Below are 24,642 nucleotides of genomic sequence, written 5' to 3' on the forward strand. Positions count from 1 at the left end.
GCGATGTCAGAGAGAGAAACTGAACGTGGGCTCCCAAGAACGATAGCCTGACACTTAGACGGGTTGACAACGATCCCGAAATCATTCGACCAGGATGCTATGCTAGAAAGGTCATTATTTAGGCGCAATACAGCCTCATCTATTTCATCGATCTTAACTTGAGTGTACAATTGCAAGTCATCGGCGTACAGGTGATATGAGCAATTTATGAAGGGGGTAATTAAATTAACAAAAATAGAAAAAAAGCAGTGGGGAAAGTATACCGCCCTGCGGAACACCGGAAGAGAGATCGCACCAATCAGATAGTGTCCGATTGGCTCGGGTGGCCTGTCGACGACCGCAAAGGTAGGACGCAAACCACTCGGCCGCTGATGATGAAATATTGATATGGTCTAGGGCGGCAAGGAGAAGTTCATGATTTACAGCATTAAACGCGTTTGAAAAATCTATCAAAACGAGAACAGTGACACTGTTACGATGTAATTACACTGTTACGATCATAACCTTTCTTTCCGCTTTATCGTAGTCAAATAATAATATCCTAATAGCCCGGAGTTATATTCGTACGATTCGTATCTGGCCCAGAATGGCTAATCCTTTGTCTATTGTTAAGTAAAACCGTATGTGCCATTACCTGCAAAAAAGGGTCGTATAAATTCTAAAGGGGCCTACTGATTAACAGTCCGCCGGTCGGTATCGGCCTGTTAGTTGTTCGGAACTGTCAAGATTTGGTTCTAACTGACAGGCCGATTCCGTCCGGCACCTGAGCACGGGCTAGTCCAACGCTAAATAAAATCAGTATAGCTGCGCTCTCCGATAACGCGCCTTTGTTATGCATCTCGATGACACATTTTAGACTGGTTCTGTAGCGCTCGAAGTGGCAAATTATTTTTCCATTTGTTCATTTTGAATCTTATTGTAATTTCCATAGTAGTTGTAATACAAAAACCGGTTAAAGTGACCGATGCAGGTAATAACACGGGCCTTTTTACTTAACAATAGACAAAGGATTTTATCTACACACATATCACAAAGCCTCTATGGTGCCTTCAAAATACGTAAATAATGGCCCGCATTACGATAAACTGTTTTGTTACAGGTGATTTCTTATCTGTGAAAATGTTGTAATAGCTTCATTACTATATCAAAATTGATTTGGTAATGAATTCAAATTACGAACATCTCTATAAAAAAAAGCAACTTGATTTGACCCCTATTTTAATATCAGTCGAAATCACGTTTTATTCGATTTAAATGACAATTGCATACAATATTGACAACTCTCGCATGTTACTTGGTATCGAACGATATGGCAATCGACCCCGACTCTAGTTTGTCTCTGAATTAAAAAAACTACGGACGCGTGACGTGCATGAAAAAAATTTTCATTTGCCGCCATTTGACGTTCAGTTTATCTTATAATTAGTTTGTAAGTAAAACATAAATTTCTTTTCACTACACCAGCTCAGAAAGGCTTACTTTGCACTTCAAAAACTGATAGCAAAGTTGCATTTTATTCACATGTGAGGCAAAGTAATCAAATGCAAATTTTGAGTTGTTTGCTTATGTTTTCTGGTAGCATTAACTTTTAAAGAACGATTTTGGATGATAAATATTTAATAACATTTATTTGGATTTGATTTGGTTTGATTTTGTTTGATATTTAATATTTGCTTCGGGTTGGTGTGGTGAAAAATTTTGTGTTTCACTCGGGGGCAAATTTTGTTTAAACCTCGTGGTTTGAAACCCTCGCAACGCTCAAGATTCCATTTTTCGAAACACTCGCTACGCTCGTGCTCAATTTTGGAATCTTTCGCTTGCTCGGGTATCAATATTAGCACGAGTGGTTAAACAACAACTTTGCCACCTGTAAACCAAATAACTATTTGTTGTTTTCAAAGTAACTACCTATAGCAAAAGTTTTGTGTAAAATATGCGATAAACATATTTGGGAGACGCCACCTCATATCCGGGAGTTCCGCCAGAAGGCAAAGTGGTATGTCGATTATAATATGAGGTTAGAGAATATACTCATAGAAAGTCTGGAATATGTGTGTAGATAAAGCAGTGTATGTAACTGTACATAATTAAGCATTAAAACACTCGTATGATACCTACTATTATGAAACTCACTGCGTTCGTTTCATAAACCCGCACTCGAGTTTTAATGCCTTTCAGCTTTGAGTTTTATGTAGCAGTCACATAAACTACTATGCCGTTCGGGGCCAGTTCGGAAGCGAACGACTATACCGGCATTCATCTTTCATTGAAGTCCGACCGGTCATATCTTCACTGGAGATTAACACACTCGAACCAAAATTGCCCAATTCTAATGAAGTTTATCTTACGTAATATATCGTGTAAATGTCAACAACCACATATTGGAATTAATCGTACTATTGGCACAGTCATGTCAACACAAAGTGTTTGTTGAATGATTAATGTCGCTGTGCCAAAAATGTGACTCACAATACGTGCCTACTACAATTTATTACTAAATTGAACTTAACAACATACTTATACAATTTATTGTAACGCAGAATTATGTCGGAAATTGGAATTAGTTCCAATGAAATACAAAATTGAAATTACGCTGGCTAATAAACTACAAATTTCAATATAGGTACCAATGCCTACATACGAGGGCTTATTATAATTATTAATTCTTTTCTATTCTATCCTAATCCTATTGTTTCAACAAAATATTATATTTCCAAGATATCTTTAACAACCTAATAAGGTTGACTATCCGGGATATTTCAAGAATACTGACAGCCTATTTGTAACATGTGAAATTACTCATATCTATTAAATTAAAATATTTTCTGAATACAGTTATAATATTTATCTCTATGAAGATGTAAATTAATAACAATTAAAAATAATTATATCCGGCTGGATGTTATATCTGTGGTTGGAGGACTTTAATAATGCAGCTTAATTATAAGAAAATTGGACATACTTTAATATTTATTCGAAAGATTTCTCTACATATAACAACTCCTTCGGGGGTTTGGGGCTACCCTGGTGTCGCAGAGGGTCCGGAAAGGGTGGATAGCCCTCTGATCACTCTTTGGATGTCTATGCATTTACGATCCAATTCATACAGGGTGGGCAATAAATTTTGGCAATTCTGAAACATTGTCAAAAATAAAACTATATGTAGAAGAACCAATTCTTAATTTCATTTATCCTTTTTCACAACATTTGATGTTTTTTTTTCAGATGAAAATTTAATGTAAGTAGATGGATTGCATTGCACCATATCAGTCTCGTCGTTGGAGCTCCGAAAATCGACTATATAAACTTTAAAAAACTTGCTGACATATGCTGCGGGGGATCATGGCTATCTCACAGTCATTGTTTTGTTTTAATTAGGATATTGTCACCGGTTTACTAAGGTACACTTGACTTTTCAGACATCCCTACAGATAATATCATAAGGTGTAAGGTCTGGGCCTTAGTTGAAAATAGTCAAGAAAAAACGTTACTGCAAATTTAGTGGAATACGTGAAGATGACGTGAGAGTTTTGGTTCCATAGTTGCATGATTTTGAAGGATATAACAGCAGGCCATAGATGTAGCAAGATGGGGCACCATTTCGTATGTCGAACATGAGTATACTGGTTTACTGGTAGACAAAAAAATGTTTTCCAACAAATTGATTTCTCGCAAAGGTCACATTCTTCTACCCTCCAAAAAGCCCAGACCTTACACCTTTAGTTTTTTTTTCTGTAAGGATATCGAGAGAGTCGAGTGTACCGTACTTAAATAAAATTATGAAAATACCCCAATCAAAACAACACATGCACGGTGAGGTACCCGCGATCCCCCGCAGAAAGTGGCAGCGTTTCCAAAGTTCCCACAATCGATTGCAGTAGTGCCAGCGACGAGACACAACTTGCAGGTCATCTGGATGATGTAATTTGTTAAAAAATAAATAATATTAAAATGTTGTTAGGCTGAAAAAATTCAATAGACAATAACATTTTATAGCATTATTTTCATGAATTTTTAACAAGTGCAAAAGTTTTTGGCCCACTCTGTATATATTTTCTTGTTACTAACATAATATTGTAAATAAACATATGGATACCTTGTATCTGAAACAAATACTTTCATTTTCAATTAAATAACAAATTAAATTGAATGACTTTAGGTAGGCACCTACTTTTTTTAGGCGCACTCATGAGTTCAAACATGGCTTATGGCATTATACAGTTGAAGTTTCTATTTCCTAAGTTTTGTCGGTTTTCACTTTTGTGCCACAGTTTTGCACAAATATAAACATTAATAACAATGTCCCCATTTCTTGTTTGTTAGCAAATATATTAAAATAAAATATGGTAATAGCGCTCTCCCAATCCGATTGAAACGTAGGTACAAGATCATCTTTAGGCTGTAATCTATTCAAATGGTAACAATTATGTAAATCCGTTCCAAGAAATCGCTGTCACTAGGTGTTTTTTTAGGTATTTTTTCCTAAATCATGTTTTCTTTGGGTTTCGCATTTTTTCTGTCGTTAATATTCTGTTCAAAAGCATTAATACATATCGTTAAATTATACTATCAAGATTAATATATTACGACCTACTTTAATCCTTAATTTAAATTAATCCATAATTTAAATCTAACCCACGGTTTCTTATTGCTTTTGAAAATTTGATATGTCGATAGTAAGATTTAATACGTAGATTTAATATTACATAACTAGGTACATGTATAACAATTTTAAGATATATATTAATTATTTAAGTAACTCCAAAAAATATAATCCTAATTAAACATAAACGTGAGTGTAAAAGGTTGTTTTGAAGGAATTTACAATGTTCAACTCCCGGGGGCTTAGTCAAGATAACAATCGTTAATATCAAACGCCAATCGAAACTCAAATAATGTAAAACGTGTGGAAATAGTCGCGTGAATTTTCGAAGCATCTATCATTTCATACATTTTTCCTATTTATTTGGCGTTTGACGATGTACGATTCTCATCTTGGCTAGCCCCGTGAATTATCTTGTTGTGAGTAAGATGATGAATGATGAAGGATTACCTGAGCAGAGACAGCGTGTGCACGGGCAAGTAGCAGATAGCGAACATGACGACCACCGCTACCAGCATCTTGGCCACTTTACGACGTGACTTTCGTTTGTCTGTAATAGAATAAATATATTAAAGAAACAAGACCGACTATTCAACTAACTAATTTTGTTGAAACTCTAAGTCCATGGAGTCCCAGCGCGCAAAAGTTTTTTTGCAGAAAGCGTCTGGTTGAAGTCACTGGTGACCTAATCTGAGCTGGCGGCGCAATGCGATGCAACAAGGAAATACCGCCAGCATCCTTGGTACAATGCCTCAAGAGCCTATTTAAGATTTAAGCTAGTTATTCATTAAGTTTAGTATTTGTATTGTAGTATGTGTATATTTAAATGTGCATTTATATGGTTAAAAAACTAACTTCAAACTAACTTTAAATTAGATCTGCTTAGGACCCCTATCTACTTGGTTGAGTACGGACTTTAAACATAACACAGGATGACAAGATTTAATGCACCTTTGGAACTTGAATTCAAATAGATGTTAATTTCCTACGGATTTCGGCTTCGACCGAGGTCGATTAATTTAAAGCTTGACAGCCGTTTCAACAATGGAACCTTGAAAACCGATTTTATTCAAACAATACACAAATACTTCAAAGGATCACAAAAATAAATGTACGCTGATTAAAACTGTTCGGCACGAGAGTTTCGAAAGCAGATACCTACTAATAAAGAAGGCTCTCGGTGAACCTCTTCTATTTATAAGTAGATACATTGAACCCTTACAATCAAGATACTCAACTCTGCTTAAACAATCAATCTAACAACGAACCGGATGTATAGAAGGGCAAGCGAATACTTTCTTTTATCAAGTTCTAAATTGCATGATTAGATCAAGTATGTATCCAAGTTAAACAACAAAACAAATAACGCGATGAAGTAAAAGTTACCCATAAGCGGGATCCCATTATTAAAAGTTCAGCCCTTAAGTTTTGGGACGATCGGAGCGATTCTACTAAGTAGATAACTAAGCGAGTTTTCCTAATTTAATATTTAAAGCATTTACAGTCAGAATTATTAATAGCGGATAAAACAACGAGCCCTAAGTGTCTGCCGCCGGGGAATACTTTTTCCAATAGAGATAAATATCTACAGTTCACGTTCAAATATATCTGTTCCAGTTTTTAATGTTCTACATACAATCTACAAATCTCTTTTTGTAAACTTAGCTGTTAAAGAATGGTAGGTATACTTATTAGTTTTGACACATACCTAGTCTTTGATATAAAGTCCTGTTCAATACATTATTTTATTTTAGTGGATTGCTCGAACACTTTCATAACTATACTTTACTAAGCGTAACAAATACAAAATTAAATTTTAATCAGATTTCCGCTAGTGGCAGTAAAGTTCCCAATAAAGTTAAAGTAATCCCAATAAGGCCTAGTTTCCCCTCTGGGTTGGAAGGACAGATGGCAGTCGTTTTCGTAAAAACTAGTGCCTACGTCAAATCATGGGATTAGTTGTCAAGCGGATCCCAGGCTCCCATTAGCCGTGGCAAAATGCCGGGATAACGCCAGGAAGAAGAAGAAGTAAGAATGTAACCATTTTTGTAATAGCAGCTTTTTTAGTAGCAGGCAGTAATAGTACATTTCGATGCTAGTGCGGAAGGTATGTCATTACTTCACGAGTACCGAGATATCTTGCCACGAGCCGCAGGCGAGTGGCAAGACTCGGGACGAGTGAAGAATGACATTTCCGCACGTGTATCGAACGACGTTTTTTAATACAGTTGCGAAAAAATAAGAAAAACATTGTTAATCGTACACTAAACAAAAGTGGTAACAGTGACAGCTCGGTTAGACGTCGTCTTTAAGTATATTATATCTATGGGCGTTTGACAGCTATTCCGTTCCATTCAGTCAACTTATTAAGCACGGAATTTTCAATATTGAATATTAAAAAATAAACGTGTTATAATGATGAAGAGGTAAGTAATTAAATATTAAATATGTAATATTTTTCGTATTCTTACATTAACGGTAGGTTTTTATGCTGATTACGACGTTTAAAGGAAACTAATATTAACACTCATCATAAGTAGTCGTGAATTGGAACAAGTATAAATTAAAAAAAAATGGAAAAGTAAAAAGCACTAGTTCGAGATAACCAACTTTCCGCACGCTAAACAGCTACGTAAAGTAGCACTTTTTGAGCAACTGTATTAAAAAATATTTAGCCTATCCTATGTCAAACGGGACACAAGAACCCATCGACTGCCATCCATCACATCTAAATTAACAAAATCGGATCTATATCTGAATCCCTAAAGTCTTTTCTCCTATCTTTGCATTCCCTAATATTGTTTGTCATAGTGTTCAGTTGTCCTAACACTCGTATACCCTAATAATGGTTTCCCTATTATCGACAGGCCGATTTTTTTTTATCCTAATATGTTTTTCCCTAATGGCACTTTCCATATTGAGTATTTATCCTAATGTTATGTAGCATAATTTTTTTTTTGCCTAATTATTGTTAGTTCTAAAAATTATATATCCTAACCATCATGTAACCTAATTTTACTTAGCCTATCGTTTCTTGACCTAATACTCGTATGTCCTAATTTAAATTTCCCTCCTAACCTAACCAATGGCAGCATTTCATTTTTGCGAGGATCGCAGTTCTAACCTAACCTAACCTACTTTTGTGACATCAGTTCGTTTTTTCGAGGGTCACAGTTCTAACCTAACCTAACCCACTTTTGTGGCAGCAGTTCGTTTTTTTGAGGGTCACAGTTCTAACCTAACCTAACCCACTTTTGTGGCAGCAGTTCGTTTTTTGGAGGGTCACAGTTCTAACATAACCTAACCCACTTTTGTGACAGCAGTTCGTTTTTTCGAGGGTCACAGTTTTAACCTAACCTAACCCACTTTTGTCGCAACAGTTCGTTACCATTCATTATGGAAAATAATTGTTATGATAATTGATCAATAGGAAAAGTAACTGTTATGATAATAGATCATTAGGGCAATAGCCATTAGGTCAAAACAGTTAGAGCATGTTATTTTATGCCAAACATTGTTAGGGATTTCGAAAATATGGTAAAAAACTTTAGAGATCTTGATAGTTATGGTATAAATGTTTAGGACAAATGATTCTTAGGCTAACCATTACATTATGGAAAATAATCGTTATGACAATTGATTGTTAGGGCATGTCCCCATTAGGACAAACCAGTTAGAGCAAGTGACTTTAGGACAAACGTTGTTAGGGATTCAGAATGACACCCAACAAAATCAGCCCCGTACCTAGTTTAACACTGTGTGCATACCCCCACTGTACCTACATATATTCATAGACTGACGAAATCATAACCCTATCTTTTAATTTTGCCGTATTTGGGTAAAAAGAGACAAGTTCTGTGTATGAGAAAAACCATTATGTGGCCATGCAATTTTGCGGCTGGATCTACACACATGTACATACACGTCACCAAAATATACATGTACATACATATAACAAAAATTTCTAGACCGAAATAAAGTACGAGTATTCCCAGCTAGCGTATTTTTATCTCTGACAGATCAATCGATTTACAACAGCTTTCTTTACAAGTCGAACATTGATTTATTGTTGTTAGAATTTTAAAACATATGCCGTTGAAAACCCAACATACGCTTGTGGAACGTTAGTTGAATGACGAAAGCAATCAGGCACTTTTTGTAGGTAATTTCATTTAAATCCATAAATAAATGTTTATGTACTATGGATGTAAGTAGATATGTGGATATTTTTGAGTCGGGTGTTCAAACGCAGTGTCACAACTTTTGATGAGTCGCGGGTCATACCATTTATTATAAGGTTGGGCGTGACATTAGGATTTTATAATTGACTTTGAAAGGGTAGGGCTTTTTCTGAAAAGGGCCGTAGAAGGGTTGAAGTTTGTCAAACGTTTTGTCTATTGATATTCAGTTTAAATCCTGTATAATCTAAGTTGAATAATTTTGCGGTATTCAATTGGGTTTGCAACTTCCATTAACTATTCGGATTGAATAAACAATGCGTTCGAGCGCCAAACTATCTCGTCAGAAATGAGTGCCTTTCATCCCTTGGTTAACAATCTACTATGTCATACCTTGGCAATATTCTATGATACCTAACTAACTGATACTGATTCACAATGATGCAGATCAGTTACTCGTTTTCGTTGGGCTGTCAGTAAGTTTATTTTACCCGCGTAATAACTTTCATTTTTAAACACATACCTCTTTTTGCGACTAAGAACATAACAACACATTCAAAAAGCATGTAATTTCATTAATATTTATGTCATTTATGAAAATATTTTATAAATAATTTTAGGTATCTACTGTATCTAGAACCTAAAAATACGTAAACATTTCACCTCTACCTTCAATCTGTCGTCCTTTGCTTGATCTATGTAATCAAAATGGCCAGGTGTCCAACGGAAAGGTCCTACTTAGCATACATATTGGATACCTTAGGTAGTTTCACGTGTTTGTCCTCTTACGGTATTCCGATTAACAGCATACTCGTGTTTACCCGAATACTGGAAGGGTTATGATTTGAGCAGTCTACGTTATATTAATTCCTCGTAACTTCGTATAATTAAGGTAAGTACGCCCCTTAATTATACTCACTTCATTCCAGCGCCAAAATATCTCGTCAGAAATGGGTGCCTTTCATGCCTTGGTTTATATTATGATCTACTATTTCTATTTATTATTTTGTAAGTAATATGGAGTCCTCCTCATCTTAGCGATACTGCTTGACCTTCCATCGCAGAGCGGAAATAAGCTTTATTGAATTTGTCCGTTTTCCTCGTGTTTTTTTTATTCACTAAAGAGTACCTAACTAGTCGACTTATGTACGGTCCAAGAAATAAATAATGCAAGGGATTTACTGAGATGATGTCCATTTTCCTCACGATGTTTTTATTTACCGATTTTGCTATTTGTGCTACGAGCCGCTTCGATGACCATCCGGTTTTTAGGCTGAAAGGGCAGAAAGCGCGGAATCGCCTCTTCATATTTGTATGAAAAGGCGATTTCGCACTCTTTTTCCTCTCTTGATATTAACATATCTGAAAATATTTTAACACAATTCGATGTAATCGATGTTTTCGTTATTATAATATGTAGTTAGAAGCATTTAAAATTTGCATGAATTTTTTTTTTCATTCTTAATCTTTTATTTCTTATCAATATCAAATACCTAATAAGAATACAGAATAAAGTTAAATGAAGGTGCTTAGCTATGGTTGATATACATCAAATTATTATACTCCCCTCGTAAGACGCAAGCTTTATCGCCTGGCAACCAGTGCTCAGCTACAGTTATAGATTGTTGAGCTAAAACTGTTCCTTAAAATATGTTCTCCAAATAATATTATCAACCATTTAGTTAGATACAATGTGAATACGCCTCACGCCTAACCAGCACAATCAATCAATCTCCAAGAACAAACAAATCCACAACAATATCGATTATTTATGGGTCTGGGGGTTCAACGTAAAATACTGCTGCGTCAATATAGCCCCCGGGGATATTAATTATACGACTACGAAACTCTAGTAGGGGTATTTATTGACTCATTTCGATTTAAAAACAATTTCGTACCTACTATAGCTAGCAGTAAATCTCTCAATATAACTGATTCAGTGATTGCCCAATAGGTACATGAAATGTTTTTTAGAGGCCCTTCGTGTTAAGAATGAATCAAGAAAGTATTTTTTTTTATAGAAAATGAGAAACAACTACTACTTATTACAAACATTTAGAAACAAAATCTGGTCACTAAGGTGGGGTGTGTATTGAATAATGACTGATAATGGTAGGGTATTGTACGTGACCTAATATAATATACCTAAATTACAAAAGGCAAGAAAGATTTATAGGCAAATTTATTAGTAAGTATATTTGCCTTTTTATATTGCAGGGAACACCTGTGTGTGGGGTAACGAATATATTTATTTATTTTTGTAAATGTTAATTTTAAGGAATTTCGCTAAATATTTTCTACAGTACTAAGTATATTTTCCATACTCGCAATGAAAAAATTGCAAGTTTTCATGTATGCTTTTGTTTTTATTCATGTGTTTATTTATTTTGGTATAAAGTAGGTTAGACATTAGCCTGTATTGTAGTTAGTTGATAGAATAATTAATTAAAACCTAATAAAATAAATATTGGTTAGTCTTAATAGTAGAAACGTTTTATTCAGCTCGTTTTCAGATATTCAAACTTTGTTATAACAACAATAAATATTTGAGAATAATAAATGAGTCTATTAGGTTTAATCAAAGTTAAAAGTTTAAATGTAAATATCTGAAATGCGAGTAATATTAACAAGTTTACGAGTAAAGTTTTGCTTTATGTGTGTTATAAACAAAACTTGTTAAATTACCTTTTACAACATTGGTGCAATATATTTTGAATAGTAATAAAATATCCTACTTTCATTAATGTGTTTGCAGTTAGCTTGTCCGGGGAATTTTTCCGACTTCCACAACTCCAAGATGATCAAAGAATATGCGCCTCCCAGCAGCACCAGCGGAACCCTGTAACAATTATTATATTAGTCTACTAGTAAAGTGAAACATGCAAGACTTGCTTTAACACTATGCAATTTACCTATTAAACCCAGCACCCAGCATGACAGACCCCAACAACCCCATCCAAGACCTCACAATTGTGATCGAGTTCCATCTCCATCCAATTCTTGTTTACATATCTACACTCGTGTAAGTATTTAAATGTGTATACCAATTGTAATAATAAAATTATTGCACTGAGAGAAAAATCATCACCAGGAATTCAAAAACAGTTCTGTACTGGGGGAAAAAATGAAGTTTTAGTAATAATTATGGACGTTTCACTATTTCTGTAAAGTTTATTTATTTCTACAAACAGCTCAGTAATCCCAAATATAATTTCAACAAACAGATAATAGAAATTGCAAGAACTAATAGAAATTGCAAAAGTCAATTTGTTCCTATTAGTTAACTCTCCTTGTCCCCGGATTAAGTTTATTTTTGTAATTCTAAATGTATTTTTGTTGTACTTTTCTCTCAGTGTGTAATCCTGGATATAAGCTTAAAGTTGTACGAATTTGTTTGTATTATAACATCTTGATTCAAAGTTACAATATTTATGTTGATGCATTTTATTATTTGATATGAATTTTCACAGAGTTTTCCCATAGGATACGTGAAATTGAAGACTATTGACTATTTCAATTTATTTAACATGACACGTTTTGTCAATTGGTTGCTTTAGTTATGTTTGCAAAGAATGAAATGGAGAACAGAACAGGTAACCATCTTAGAAAGAAAGGAAGAGTATATAAGTAGTGGTATTTGCCGCCTATTTTTGCGTACGAAACGTGTGTTATTTTTATATAAAACTAATATTTTATAATCCAAGCATCATTATATTAAATCTTGAAATTACTGTCCAACCATTAGCTATTTTCATTTGCCCATCAAACATTTTTGTACGTAAATATTTACTGTATAAAATAAGTGCAAACCGAGACCGACCATGCTTGTTTGCTTAAAAATACATCATTCTATAACACGTCTCGTATCTAAGAAACATGATGTAACAGATATTTGAAGAGTTTCATACATTCATATTGGAAAATCCTAAAGAATTTGGTAATACCAAATACCAAACTAGTACATAGTACTACGACCCTACTAGATAAACGATATTGAAAAAGGGAATAGGATTTGACTAGTAGGTATTGCTTAGCTTGCGAATCTATACTCGATAAACGGTCCTGAAAAAGAGAAATCCCTTTGGAAGGAAGTCCCTTTTTTGACTAGGTATTGTCTTATGCTTGCGAATCTGTCCGCTATTAAGTAAATAGTTAGTCCTGAGTTTTCAAATTGACCCTCAAAATAAAATTAAGGCAGTGTCACTTACGCGTACATAAAGACGATTTTGATGACGTGCCAGACAAGATCCGCGTGCGCGGACCAGGTGGGTTGACACTGCACCATGTGCGGCAGATCGAAACGTAGAGGCTGCTGCACGGTCGTCAGGGAAATGAGGTCCGGGCAGTCTAGGGATTGAAATAAACACGAGTAAATAAAAGCCACTATTCATGTCAAATCTAGATGAAACGTGTAAAATGTAGACTTTTTTGGTTCAGTAAATAAACTTGTCAACAATTCGTTTATTGCACCCTAATCATGTAGATATAACTAGAACCTAACAAAAGATTTTATCCGATAAATCAATTCATCAATATTTGTTAACTGACAAAACTGTTTTATTTATTAACAGATTAGTACGTATTACAAATTCCTTGATGGACATAATAGGCACTACACGTTATTGCTTGGAGGTAACACCCTTTTTTAGGGTTCCGTACCCACAGGGTAAAACGGGTCCGTCCGTCCGTCCGTCCGTCCGTCTGTCACCAGACTGTATCTCACGAACCGTGATAGCTAGACAGTTGAAATTTTCACAGATGATGTATTTCTGTTGCCGCTATAACAACAAATACTAAAAACAGAATAAAATAAAGATTTAAGTGGGACTCCCATACAACAAACGTGATTTTTGACCAAAGTTAAGCAACGTCGGGAGTGGTCAGTACTTGGATGGGTGACCGTTTTTTCTTTGCTTTTTTTTTTGTTTTTTTTTTGCATTATGGTACGGAACCCTTCGTGCGCGAGTCCGACTCGCACTTGCCCGGTTTTTTTTAGCCGGTCGACTAGGGAGCTAGAATATATGTACCTAATTGAAACCGGTTTGAAATATTTTACGCCCCCATCCATGATCTCGAATAAATTAATAAGGGTACTTAAAAATAATTAATATTAAAAAACTCGTGAAAGCATTAGCGTAATAGAAGGCTTATTTTATAAAAACATTGTTTTATTAAGGAAAACCAAATTTATTAACATTTATTGATAATCACATAGTCCAACATAATACAGCCACACAATAAGGAAAATCTATATTAATTAACAAACAAAAATACATATTTGTATAAAACCCTTGGGATTTTAAAGTTATAAAAGATATAATTAATTAAATATGGAGGCGTCCTTGTTCGTCCTCATATTTTTCCAACGTTCGTTTTTATTGGAATTTTATAATTTAGAGCGACGTATAAAAACCTAAAACTCGGACAAGAGCATGTCGGGCTATGCTCAGTGTAGGATTTTACTGTTACCATTCTGTCAAAATAGGCAAACCGGGGGCTATTAGTAAGTATCATGTACAATATGTACATAAGAAGTATCTTCGCAGTTCTCAGTGCTTTGTACGACTTTTTACTAAGAAGAGAAGATTTTTTGCAATAACTCAAAAGCGGCTGGACCGATTGTTCGCTATAGTTTTCATTGAAATGAAAGTATTTACTAGAGGCTCTGTGAGTTGTATGTAGACGTCGCATCTAGCTTAGAAAATGTGAAAGTGATAAATACTTAGTTTGTTGTGTCGATATCGCAGTCAACTCCGAATGGTCTTAAGCGCCATAGACTACTATTACAATTTCCGCGATTAGAAAAAAATCCAATAACTGGATCGAGAACAATAAAAAACAACGGGTTGCACTCCGGGAGTGCCGACAGAAGTGAAAACTCAATGACTAGTTCAAAATGTCTGCATCACTATGTATAATTGACCCATCCTCCTTTCTATTGAAAAACTTTAGTTCCGAAATTGCTGGCCAGTGAGCTTAAATTTGTAACGTTAATTGTTTAAAATTCGTATAGAAATTATAAAGTTACCTTGCCGACCTCGTATCTAAATATATTTGGTCATGATATTTTGAGTTTTATTTTATTAGAGTTCACTTTTATTAACGATTTCATCAAGATGTAGCTTTATTAAATTATATTGGAGTGATATAAAGTTAGAATGTAACTGTGAGATGCTCGTATTTCAACCCGTACAAGATTAGAACATTGAGATTTATTGCTCAATATAACTCTAATTTTAAATATTGACCTGATTATGATACGTTATGACTAAAGTTCTTTGGTGAATAACATTGCCGTCACCCATGACGTCAGTAGTGTTACGCGTTACGCTGCTCGAGTTTATCATTTTTTCCCCACCTCAAAAAGTGCTCAGCGCCGCTAAAGAAGTTTTCACTTCAAAAAACAATAATAGTATCTGGTCACAAAATTTCACGAGAATAGGTTGAGAATTGCGACCTATATGGGAAAACATCTGGACATACGAAAGCAAAATACCCGAGTCAAAACGTAGACATTCGCTATGCTTCGGTCGCAATTAAGCTTTTGTTTCAGAATATTTGTTGTGATTATACGTATACTATGGATGTCCATTGTAAATATTTTTAAAATAAACATTTTCAAAGGGGCATTCCCCTTCCATTCATTATTTCAGATTACGGCCCATATCCATCCTTTTTAACTACGTAGATTATAATTTAATTTTTAATAAGCAGAAACGTCTGCGAACGATGCTATTAATAAATTTAAAAGTGGAAAAATTCAGAGGCCGTGAATTCAAACCCAAGGCAGTAATTTTTCCACTTTTGAATTTACGTAGATTATATTTTACCTTCTTTTGGTGTGATTAATATTTAAATTAATGCAAAATAATATTTTTCTTGCACTAATGACCACCGGCTAATAAGCTGCGGCCGGAAAAGACACCGATAGGCAGCCGTTCTTTTTAGACTACGAAACCTTAAGGTGCCGCGCTGTATAGGTTCAGAGAACATAGTTTATGAAAAATTGTAGCGCTTTTTAGGGTTTTTAGATCAAAGTATTGAGGCCTTTTTCTAGTAATATTTTCGAATTAGATTCAAATCCAGATATTTTTTGATTACCGCTTAATATAAATAAATCGTGAACATGGGTCTAAAAAGCACCTTAAGAAGTTGTAGGTAATAATTTTTGAATACAAGCTATGAATATGAACATTGCTTCTAAAAATGAATAATAATTATGTTTGATCGAAGTCATTGATATTTTTTATCATGTTTACAACTAAAACTTACAATAAATCAAAATTCAAAAACATGATATCTGCAATTCCGGGCACGCACAGCCATCTCGCTCACGCTTACTCTCAGTAAGAGTGAAAGAACAACCTGAACCTTCACGGCCTTAAAAATCTCACCATAACGGTGTAACACCACCTTTAGTTACCCTAATTCTTGTGTGCAAGGTTTCATACAACACAAGCAATTAGCGTTTCACATTGAGGCCTCAACTAGTTTTGCATGGGTACGACTATTTACAAATGAGGACAAAAGTCAAACTTTTCATCCACGTGCCAATACGCTCCCTCCACATGTCTTTATTCCCCAGAGTTTATTCAAAGCTTAATTCGTTTACAAACTTCGAGGCGACCTAATTAACCCAATTAATCATCTGTTTAGTCGTGACTAATTACAAAAGCGATTACCCTATTTATTCAGACGCAGGGCGCTTCTTTTGGTAATTTGATAAATTAGAAATCGCGAGTTTGTAAAACTGTTTTTGAAACTTAAGCTAGTATAAGACTTGCCAAATTCATATCTATCAGAAAAAGCGGCCAAGTGCGAGTCGGACTCGCCCATGAAGGGTTCCGTAGCAGTAAGTAACATAATAAAATTGCGGTTTACGATTTATGACGTATTAAAAAAAAAACTACTTGCTAGATCTCGTTCAAACCAATTTTCGGTGGAAGTTTGCATAGTAATGTCATCATATACTTTTTTTAGTTTTATCATACTCTTATTTTAGAAGTTATAGGGGGGGGGGCATACATTTTACCACTTTGGAAGTGTCTCTCGCGCAAACTATTCAGTTTAGAAGAAAATGATATTAGAAACCTCAATATCATTTTTGAAGACCTATCCACCACGTATGGGTTTGATGAATAAAACATTTTTGAGTTTCAGTTCTAAGTATGGGGAACCCTAAAAATTTATTGTTTTTTTTTTCCTATTTTTGTGTGAAAATCTTAATGCGGTTCACAGAATACATGTACCTACAGTCAACGGTAAAAATATGGGTGTAGACAACTTACTCAAAAATATGTCCCATAGTTCTTAATTCACTGACATAAGAGTTATGGGACATATTTTTGAAATGATTGGTTCACCCATATTTTTACCGTTGACTGTACTTACCAAGTTTCAACAGTATAGTTCTTATAGTTTCGGAAAAAAGTGGCTGTGACATACGGACGGACAGACAGACAGTCATGACGAATCCATAAGGGTACCGTTTTTTGCCATTTGGCTACGGAACCCTAAAAACGGTTGGAACTATGAGTCATCCTTACTAGGTAATATATTGATCATTGTCAAGAGGGCGCTCTTATTCTCATGTATAGGGTGACAGTTCAGTATAGTATGAAAAAAAATATTTCCAGTGAAATTCCGCAACATGGCGCGTGATCATATAATTATTACTGGTCAGGCTTTAATTTGTATGAAACCTACTAAATTTATAAGGCATTACAGACAGTCGCACGAGAAGTGGTTGTCATTAAAATATCATGCTCGAAGCCTGGTATAAGTTTGTTGTTGATTGAACTCACATTTAATATGTAATAAAAATATAAACTGGAAATTTAATATCTAATAAATTCTCACAACCAAATAAATTGTAACCCAAAAAATAAAACAGACAAAGACTCATCTTATCAAACAATAAATCTTTTCTTTCAGTGTGATCTCTAATAAGTGGCTCTTTATAGAAATTTTCAGTAGGTATTTCCCACGTGTCCGTTCAAATTGTTTCTATTTGAACGCGCGTGATTTAGGCAAAATAGTTCACAGACTTTGAAACAAGTTACTTTACGAAAGACCGTAGTGTTGTAAAAGTTTTCTTAACGTTTGGCGTACTTAATAAATAAAGGTTCAGTTGGGGCATTTACGCTCGTAGCGGCATTTGCGATAACCCTAGACGATACCGTAAACTTTTCTCAAGAAGGAAAGGGGAAATGTTGTCGCAGTGGAAGGTCCTCTAACTTCTTAGGTTGTTCGTGAGTCAAGCTGAAGTATATACTAACTAATATACTCTTTGGCTGAAGTATAACACGGGCTGACCCGTACAAACTCATTTTATTTCTATCGCTAAAAAGACTGGATATACGGACTGCACGGTCGAAAAATTGCGCCTAAAGCATGAGCACTATGCGTCGTTTGCAATCACTGTCCCGTGCAGTAAGTATGAAGAAATGATGTCTCCAGATATCTGGCCATCTGGAACGGAGGTGAGCGAGTGGTTTCGAGCCAGCGGCGGGCGCGCCGGGCGCGCTCCCCCCCGACCCCGACAACGCCGCATCGCGCACGCCGATCGACCAGCCGCCGGCGCAGAAAACAACTGACACACAGACATCGCGAACTACGGTTCTCACAATCTGCCATCAAAATATCAGAGGATTGTATGGAAAGACGAGGCAATTAGAAATGTTACTAAGTAATGACCTGACCTGTGACATTTTAATATTAACCGAACATTTCTTGCGTAGCCATGAAATTCAATCCGTGACATTGACTAATTTTGATTTACTATCACATTATTGTAGACCAAACATAGAACGAGGTGGAAGCTGCATTTATGCTAAATCACATATAAAGGCGTTGACACGATCGGACTATTGTGAGTTATCTCGCGAGCAGGTTTTCGATGTTTGCGCAATACATCTCATACATGAGGATCTACTAATAGTGGGAATCTACCACTCCAACCTAACAAGTCATTCCGACTATCTCGGGTTGTTCGATGGCCTGCTTGCCAAAATTAATGATGATAAACTCCAAGCAATCATAATGGGCGATATTAATATCGATTTGCTTAAGAACACTGCCATCAAAAAACAACTACGTGATATTTTATCAGCTCATAATTTTGGTCAGTATGTCAACGAAGTCACCCGAAAGGACGGTTACAGCGCGACGTTGCTGGACCACGCATATTCAAACATCCGTGGAGACCGTGTGTCCGCAACATGCGTTGTCACTAACCTGAGTGACCATACAGCGCAGCGACTCACCGTGCCGCGCATCGCACACTCGTCGTCCCCACTGATAACGAAACGGGTTTTTAGCGATACAAACATAACATCTTTTGTAACTGCGCTTGAGTCTATAGATTGGAGAGGCATAGTGGCTAAGCACAAGGGCAATTGCAATCAATTCGCAACTACAATTGTTAACATCTTCACATACCTGCTCGAGATACATTTTCCATTAAAAAATATAAATACTCATCCCAAAAAGAACCCTTGGATCGATAAAGAACTTAAAGACTTTCAATTGTTAGTTTTCGATTTTATTAAATTATCAAACAAATACCCAGGTAATATTTCCTTACATGACGCTACAAATGAAGTAGTTAAATCATACAATAACAAGTTAAAAAGTAAACGTACCATGTATTTTAATTCATTAATTAGTAACAACCCCAATAAAAGTAAAGCAATGTGGAAGGCCATAAACGCACAAGTAACACACAAGCAGGATAATAGAGTAAAATTATCATCTTATTCAAATTAAGATTGCATAAATTTTGTGTATATGCAGTGGAAATTACTAAATTCGGAATAAGAAAATATGTGGGCCTAGTGGGGCCTTTATACCAATAAATGCTGAATAAATTTTGCATAGTATCGGTTTTGCATATTAAAGCTGAATAATACTTATTTCTTACACAGTTACTTAGACATTATTCAGCTTAAAGCATTTGTGGTTACTAAAAGCTGCATAATAGCAGCATTAGCAGCAATTAGCTGTATATATTCTGTGTTGTATGATTTTAAGCAGACAATATTAAGAAAAATGTGATAGTGGCTACTAAATGCTGAAAAGAAGCGTCGGTGAAGACTTTCAACTGTATAAAAGCGGTTGCAGTTTCTGTTTTAACGCTAGTTTTTGAATAAAGGTGGACGCTATTACTGGAAGCTGTAATAAAATCCACATATTATTTGTTATTCAGTAGCTGCATATATGGGTTAATTATGGCTTTTATTGACATAACGTCTGAATAATAAATACTAAAACAACACTTATAGTTAAGTTATAGCGATTTTAGTACACATATACTATATTTTCTTGCTAAAAGCTGCAAAATGAACGCAATGAGAAGCGCTATTCAAACTACTGCTTAGTATCAACAAGTGCGCAGTGGAGAGGGTTCCATAGCTTTATCCACGGTCAACAGTGCTACTTGAGTCTGATTGATTTGAGCTTGAGCGTGTTTTTATTTTATTTTGAACGCATCAAGAATAAATACGCATATTCTTTAATCCAACCATTATTTAAAAAATCGTGGTTTAGTTTTCTTAACAATTCTCTTCGATTGGTTATTTTACACAAGATACATAGTCCTTTTAATTAGAGATGCACCGGATATCCGGTTACTATCCGGCCTATCCGGCCACTATTTTACTATCCGGCCGGATACCGGATAGTGACCTTCTATTCGGCCGGATACCGGATAGTAACATTGCATGATTTCGGAGTAAACAAATTGGATTTAAGAAACAGACACGGTCATAATCGTACTTGTTTATTATTTTAAAACAATTTAATCATTCCACTGACTTGCACGCGCACTCATTTCGAACCTAGAAATGAGTCCGCGCGAACGTTTACTAGGAAACAGGTCAAACCTGCAGAATACGCACCTGAAAAACCGAAATGTAGGTATAGTTCCGCCGGCCGAATATCCGGCGTCCGGATACCGGATATTCGGCCAGTGTCCAGGCCGGATATCCGGAATCCGGCCAAACAAGTATCCGTTGCATCTCTACTTTTAATGACGTAAAACAATTGCTAGTTACCATCGTAAACACTGTTAAGTGACCATTTTCATACCTTACTGCAACGAGATAAAGTTTACCAATGGCCATTTAAGGTTGTTGTTCGTTGGCAAACAATGTGTCAAATGCTAGTTATTCATATTGTTGCATTAAAAAGTTGTAGACTGGACTGGGTATGAGAAAAATAAAATAATCACCCTCATAGCGAAATCGATTCTCCTGTCGATTTTGAACAGACTGTTTTTAGTTTTCAAGTGGGTCTACTCATACCCATCCCACACTGTACTCGTACTCATACCTAAACAATACTGCCCATATCAAACTATACTTAATTGTACTCATACCCGTGATACCCGCTACTAATATGAATGAATGAATGATATACCCTCACCTTCGCACCTATACCATATTCATATTCATACCATACTCGTAACCATACCACTCATACTATATACATCTTCGTACTCACGTCGTACATCTTTGCGTTACCTTTACCTACTACATATTTGTCGGAACTGATAACGGAAAAAATAACTGTGTAAACTGCCGTGCCCCCAGATTTATCATATAACTTATATATTATATCGCGTTTATAATATTAGTGGGAAGTAGGATTGAATATTGCCCGTGTTACATACCTATAATGTTTTATCATCAAAGTAGTGAGGATCTATGTGGTTTTTACTATTTGTGTATAGAACCCTAATAGGCTTTAAGATTGAGAAAACAATTACTATTATACTGATGTTATTCAAAACTTGTTGTGTTAAGACCATTATTATCTAACATGTTGCTTAGTAACGCGAATAACGTGAATGCTTATTCAGAAATTAGCACAACAATAGCTGTGGCAGCAGCTTATATTCAGCACAGTCGGACGCCATTACGGTTGCTCACTTTCTAACCTCTACAATTATATAGGAATTGAAAATGAACTGAAAAACCCATTTTATTCATTTATAAAACTAGTTTTATCGTAGCATAACTTGTTAAAGTACATTTTATATCACTAAAACATCTAAACACCGCAGAAAAATTACAAATTTAAATGTGGAGTAGTAAATTTTCTATATTTACTTTTGAAACGGTGCATTATTTACGCGGCGCTTTAAAATTTTAAATAAAATGTATATATATATTAACAGTAAAGTCGCATGCGCAATGAAATTGAAGTTATGTAAACATCAAATAAATACATGGGTGATGTCCTCCTTATTTTGTAAGTTTTCACTGCAGAAACTACACTTTGACACGAGTTCATAAATTAAAATGGAAGACAAATCATTGATTTAACACAAATATCTGAATATATTTTCTGTAAAAATGCACTTTGGAACCAAAAGCTTCATAACGTGTGAATAACTGATTCATTGTGTACAAAGCTGGATAACTTTGGTTTAAAAGCGGTATATAAGCTTTTGACAGCCTCTATACAAGTGTTATTCAGCGATTCAATGTGTGGGCATACACTTATATAGCTATTACATTACTGTTATTCAGAAATAAGCGGCGTGGGCACTGCCCACTTTGCGCCCAAACCTTCTGTATAACGCTTATTCAGCTGTTATACAGCTACCTTATTCAGCATTAAGTACGGCATGCTCTATTATTCAAACAATATTCAGCTACGTTGTGTTACTTGGGCGTCGAGCTAGCTCGGGCGCCGCGCCCGCGCGTCGACTACACCGAGCTGCTGACGGACAGCGCCGGCCGCCAGTTTGCAACCAAACAACTCGCGGTAGACGCGCTCAACCACGAGTTCGTAACGGCTGCCACCGCATGCGGCGCACCCGCAGCCGATCACAGCGGCTGTATCTCTTCCTTATCTGACGGGTATGTCGCCAGTGATAGTTCTATAAGACTCAGGCCTTTTACACCAGATGAAGTCGCAAACATATTTAAAACTTCTATCGCAACAAAAAACAGTACCGACGTTTACGGCCTTTCCGCTAATCTTTTAAAACGAGCTAGTCCCGCAATTAGTTACGTTCTTTGTGAACTGTTCAATGGCTGCATGCGTACAGGAGTATACCCAGAGAGTCTGAAAAAAGTAAAAATAAGCCCCCTTTACAAAGGTAAGGGTAAAAAATCAGTAATAAAATCTTACCGCCCAATATCCCTGGTCCCAGTGCCCAGCAAATGTTTCGAAGTAGGTTTAAACAAGAGGCTACTCAGTTTTTGGACACAAGGGAATACACTGTCGGACAGCCAATACGCCTACCGCCAGGGCAGGTCCACCACAGACCTAGTGCGAGAGGTAGTGCGCTGCGTAGTGGGCGCTCGCGAGACGGGGCGCCACGTAGCTGTTATCTGCTGCGACCTGTCCCGTGCCTTTGACACGGCAAACCACGTACTCGTCGCCAATAAGCTGGCCCACTACGGCATCCGAGGCCCAGCCACCAAGCTAATATTGTCCTTTATGTCTGACAGAGCGCAGGTGGTGGTAGGCGACGGGGGAAAGGTTGTATCTGCAGAGTTACAAAATTTGATGGGGGTCCCTCAAGGGTCATGCCTCTCCAACACCCTGTTCAGCGTTTTGCTGAACGATCTGCCCAAGGCGATAAAAGGCGCCGATATATTCATGTACGCAGATGACGTCACGGCAGTCGTCAGCACTACCGCTGGGCGGGAGTTGGAAGTGGCTCTAAATCTCGTCATGGAGCAATTACACCAATGGTTTCAGAGAAACGGCTTAGCTCTAAACAAAGAAAAAACCAGCTACATGGTATTCAAGCTAAACGGCCATACAAGCCCAACCATGAAGGTGTGCGCCGGCAGTGCCCCTATACAGCACGTGAACGGCGCACGCCTGCTCGGCTTCCATCTAGACAGCGCGCTAACATGGGAAACGCACATCGACGAACTATGCAAGAGAGTGGGAAGTGCGTGCTTCGCGCTGCGGCGGTTGACGATTACCGCCGGAAGGGGTGCAGGTCGACAGTGTTATTTCGCGACAGTGCATTCGCTCCTGACTTACGGCGTCGAGCTCTGGGGCCGTGCCTCTGACTGGAGGCGTGTGTTCTCGCAGCAAAAGCGCGCCATCCGCGCGATGGCTGGTAAAGCGGAGGATGCCCCTGCGCGTGACCTCTTCCGCGACTTAAAGATCCTGCCTCTGCCTTGCTTACTCATATACCAGGTTTCAGTTTTCACACACGAGAACCTCGATATGTTCAAGCGCAGAGGAGCTAACGCCAACTATATCCTGCGCAGTAATAGACTCCACAATAGGCTGGTCGCGGAACCACACAAACTCGCCAAGTCAGAGCGATCTGTGTACTATTTAGGCCCCTCGATTTACAATCGCCTGCCTAAGTCGGTTAGAGATGCAACTTCCACCGCGGCCTTCAAGGTCAGGCTTAAGAAGTGGTTAACGCACGAGACATTCTATTCATACGACGAGTTTTTTAGTCTGCCGATTGTTGATTAATTGTTTAAAATTAGATAATATTGTTATGACATATTAAGATATTCAAATAAACAAGAAAATAATTGGACATACAATGCGAATAAACTGTAGCTAATTGGATTAATTATATTCGTTAGCTATTTATTGGCTTATATAATTACTAAAATAGTATTCAATAAATTAAATTAAATGTTATTTTTTACACTATGGTATTGTCAACATTGTACCTACCACGACATGTCTTGTAACAATTGTTATTAAATATATTTCATTTCATTTCATTTCATTTCGCGTATTAGACCTTTTTTGCGTTTATAGCCGATTATTATTTTTTTAGGCATAGTTTTTAATATGTGTCACAGTAAAAAGAAACTACCGCGTAGCCAACGTACTAATCATTAACGCTTCGTACCGAAGGAATCG

At 36.4% G+C, this 24,642-nt stretch overlaps 1 protein-coding gene across 1 annotated transcript in view; it reads right to left on the reverse strand.

Annotated features, from left to right (window-relative positions):
• Positions 1-24,642, reverse strand: part of LOC134674236 (orexin receptor type 2-like) — a 44,805-nt gene that overhangs the window by 17,942 nt on the left and 2,221 nt on the right. The window contains exons 3-5 of the mRNA XM_063532297.1: positions 12,990-13,128; positions 11,517-11,620; positions 5,054-5,153 (exon numbers count right to left, since the gene is read on the reverse strand). Of these exons, the coding sequence (XP_063388367.1) occupies positions 5,054-5,153; positions 11,517-11,620; positions 12,990-13,128 (343 nt within the window). The remainder of the gene's footprint in view (positions 1-5,053; positions 5,154-11,516; positions 11,621-12,989; positions 13,129-24,642) is intronic.

The sequence above is a fragment of the Cydia fagiglandana genome, chromosome 19, assembly GCF_963556715.1.
Source record: "Cydia fagiglandana chromosome 19, ilCydFagi1.1, whole genome shotgun sequence".
NCBI lineage: Eukaryota > Metazoa > Arthropoda > Insecta > Lepidoptera > Tortricidae > Cydia > Cydia fagiglandana.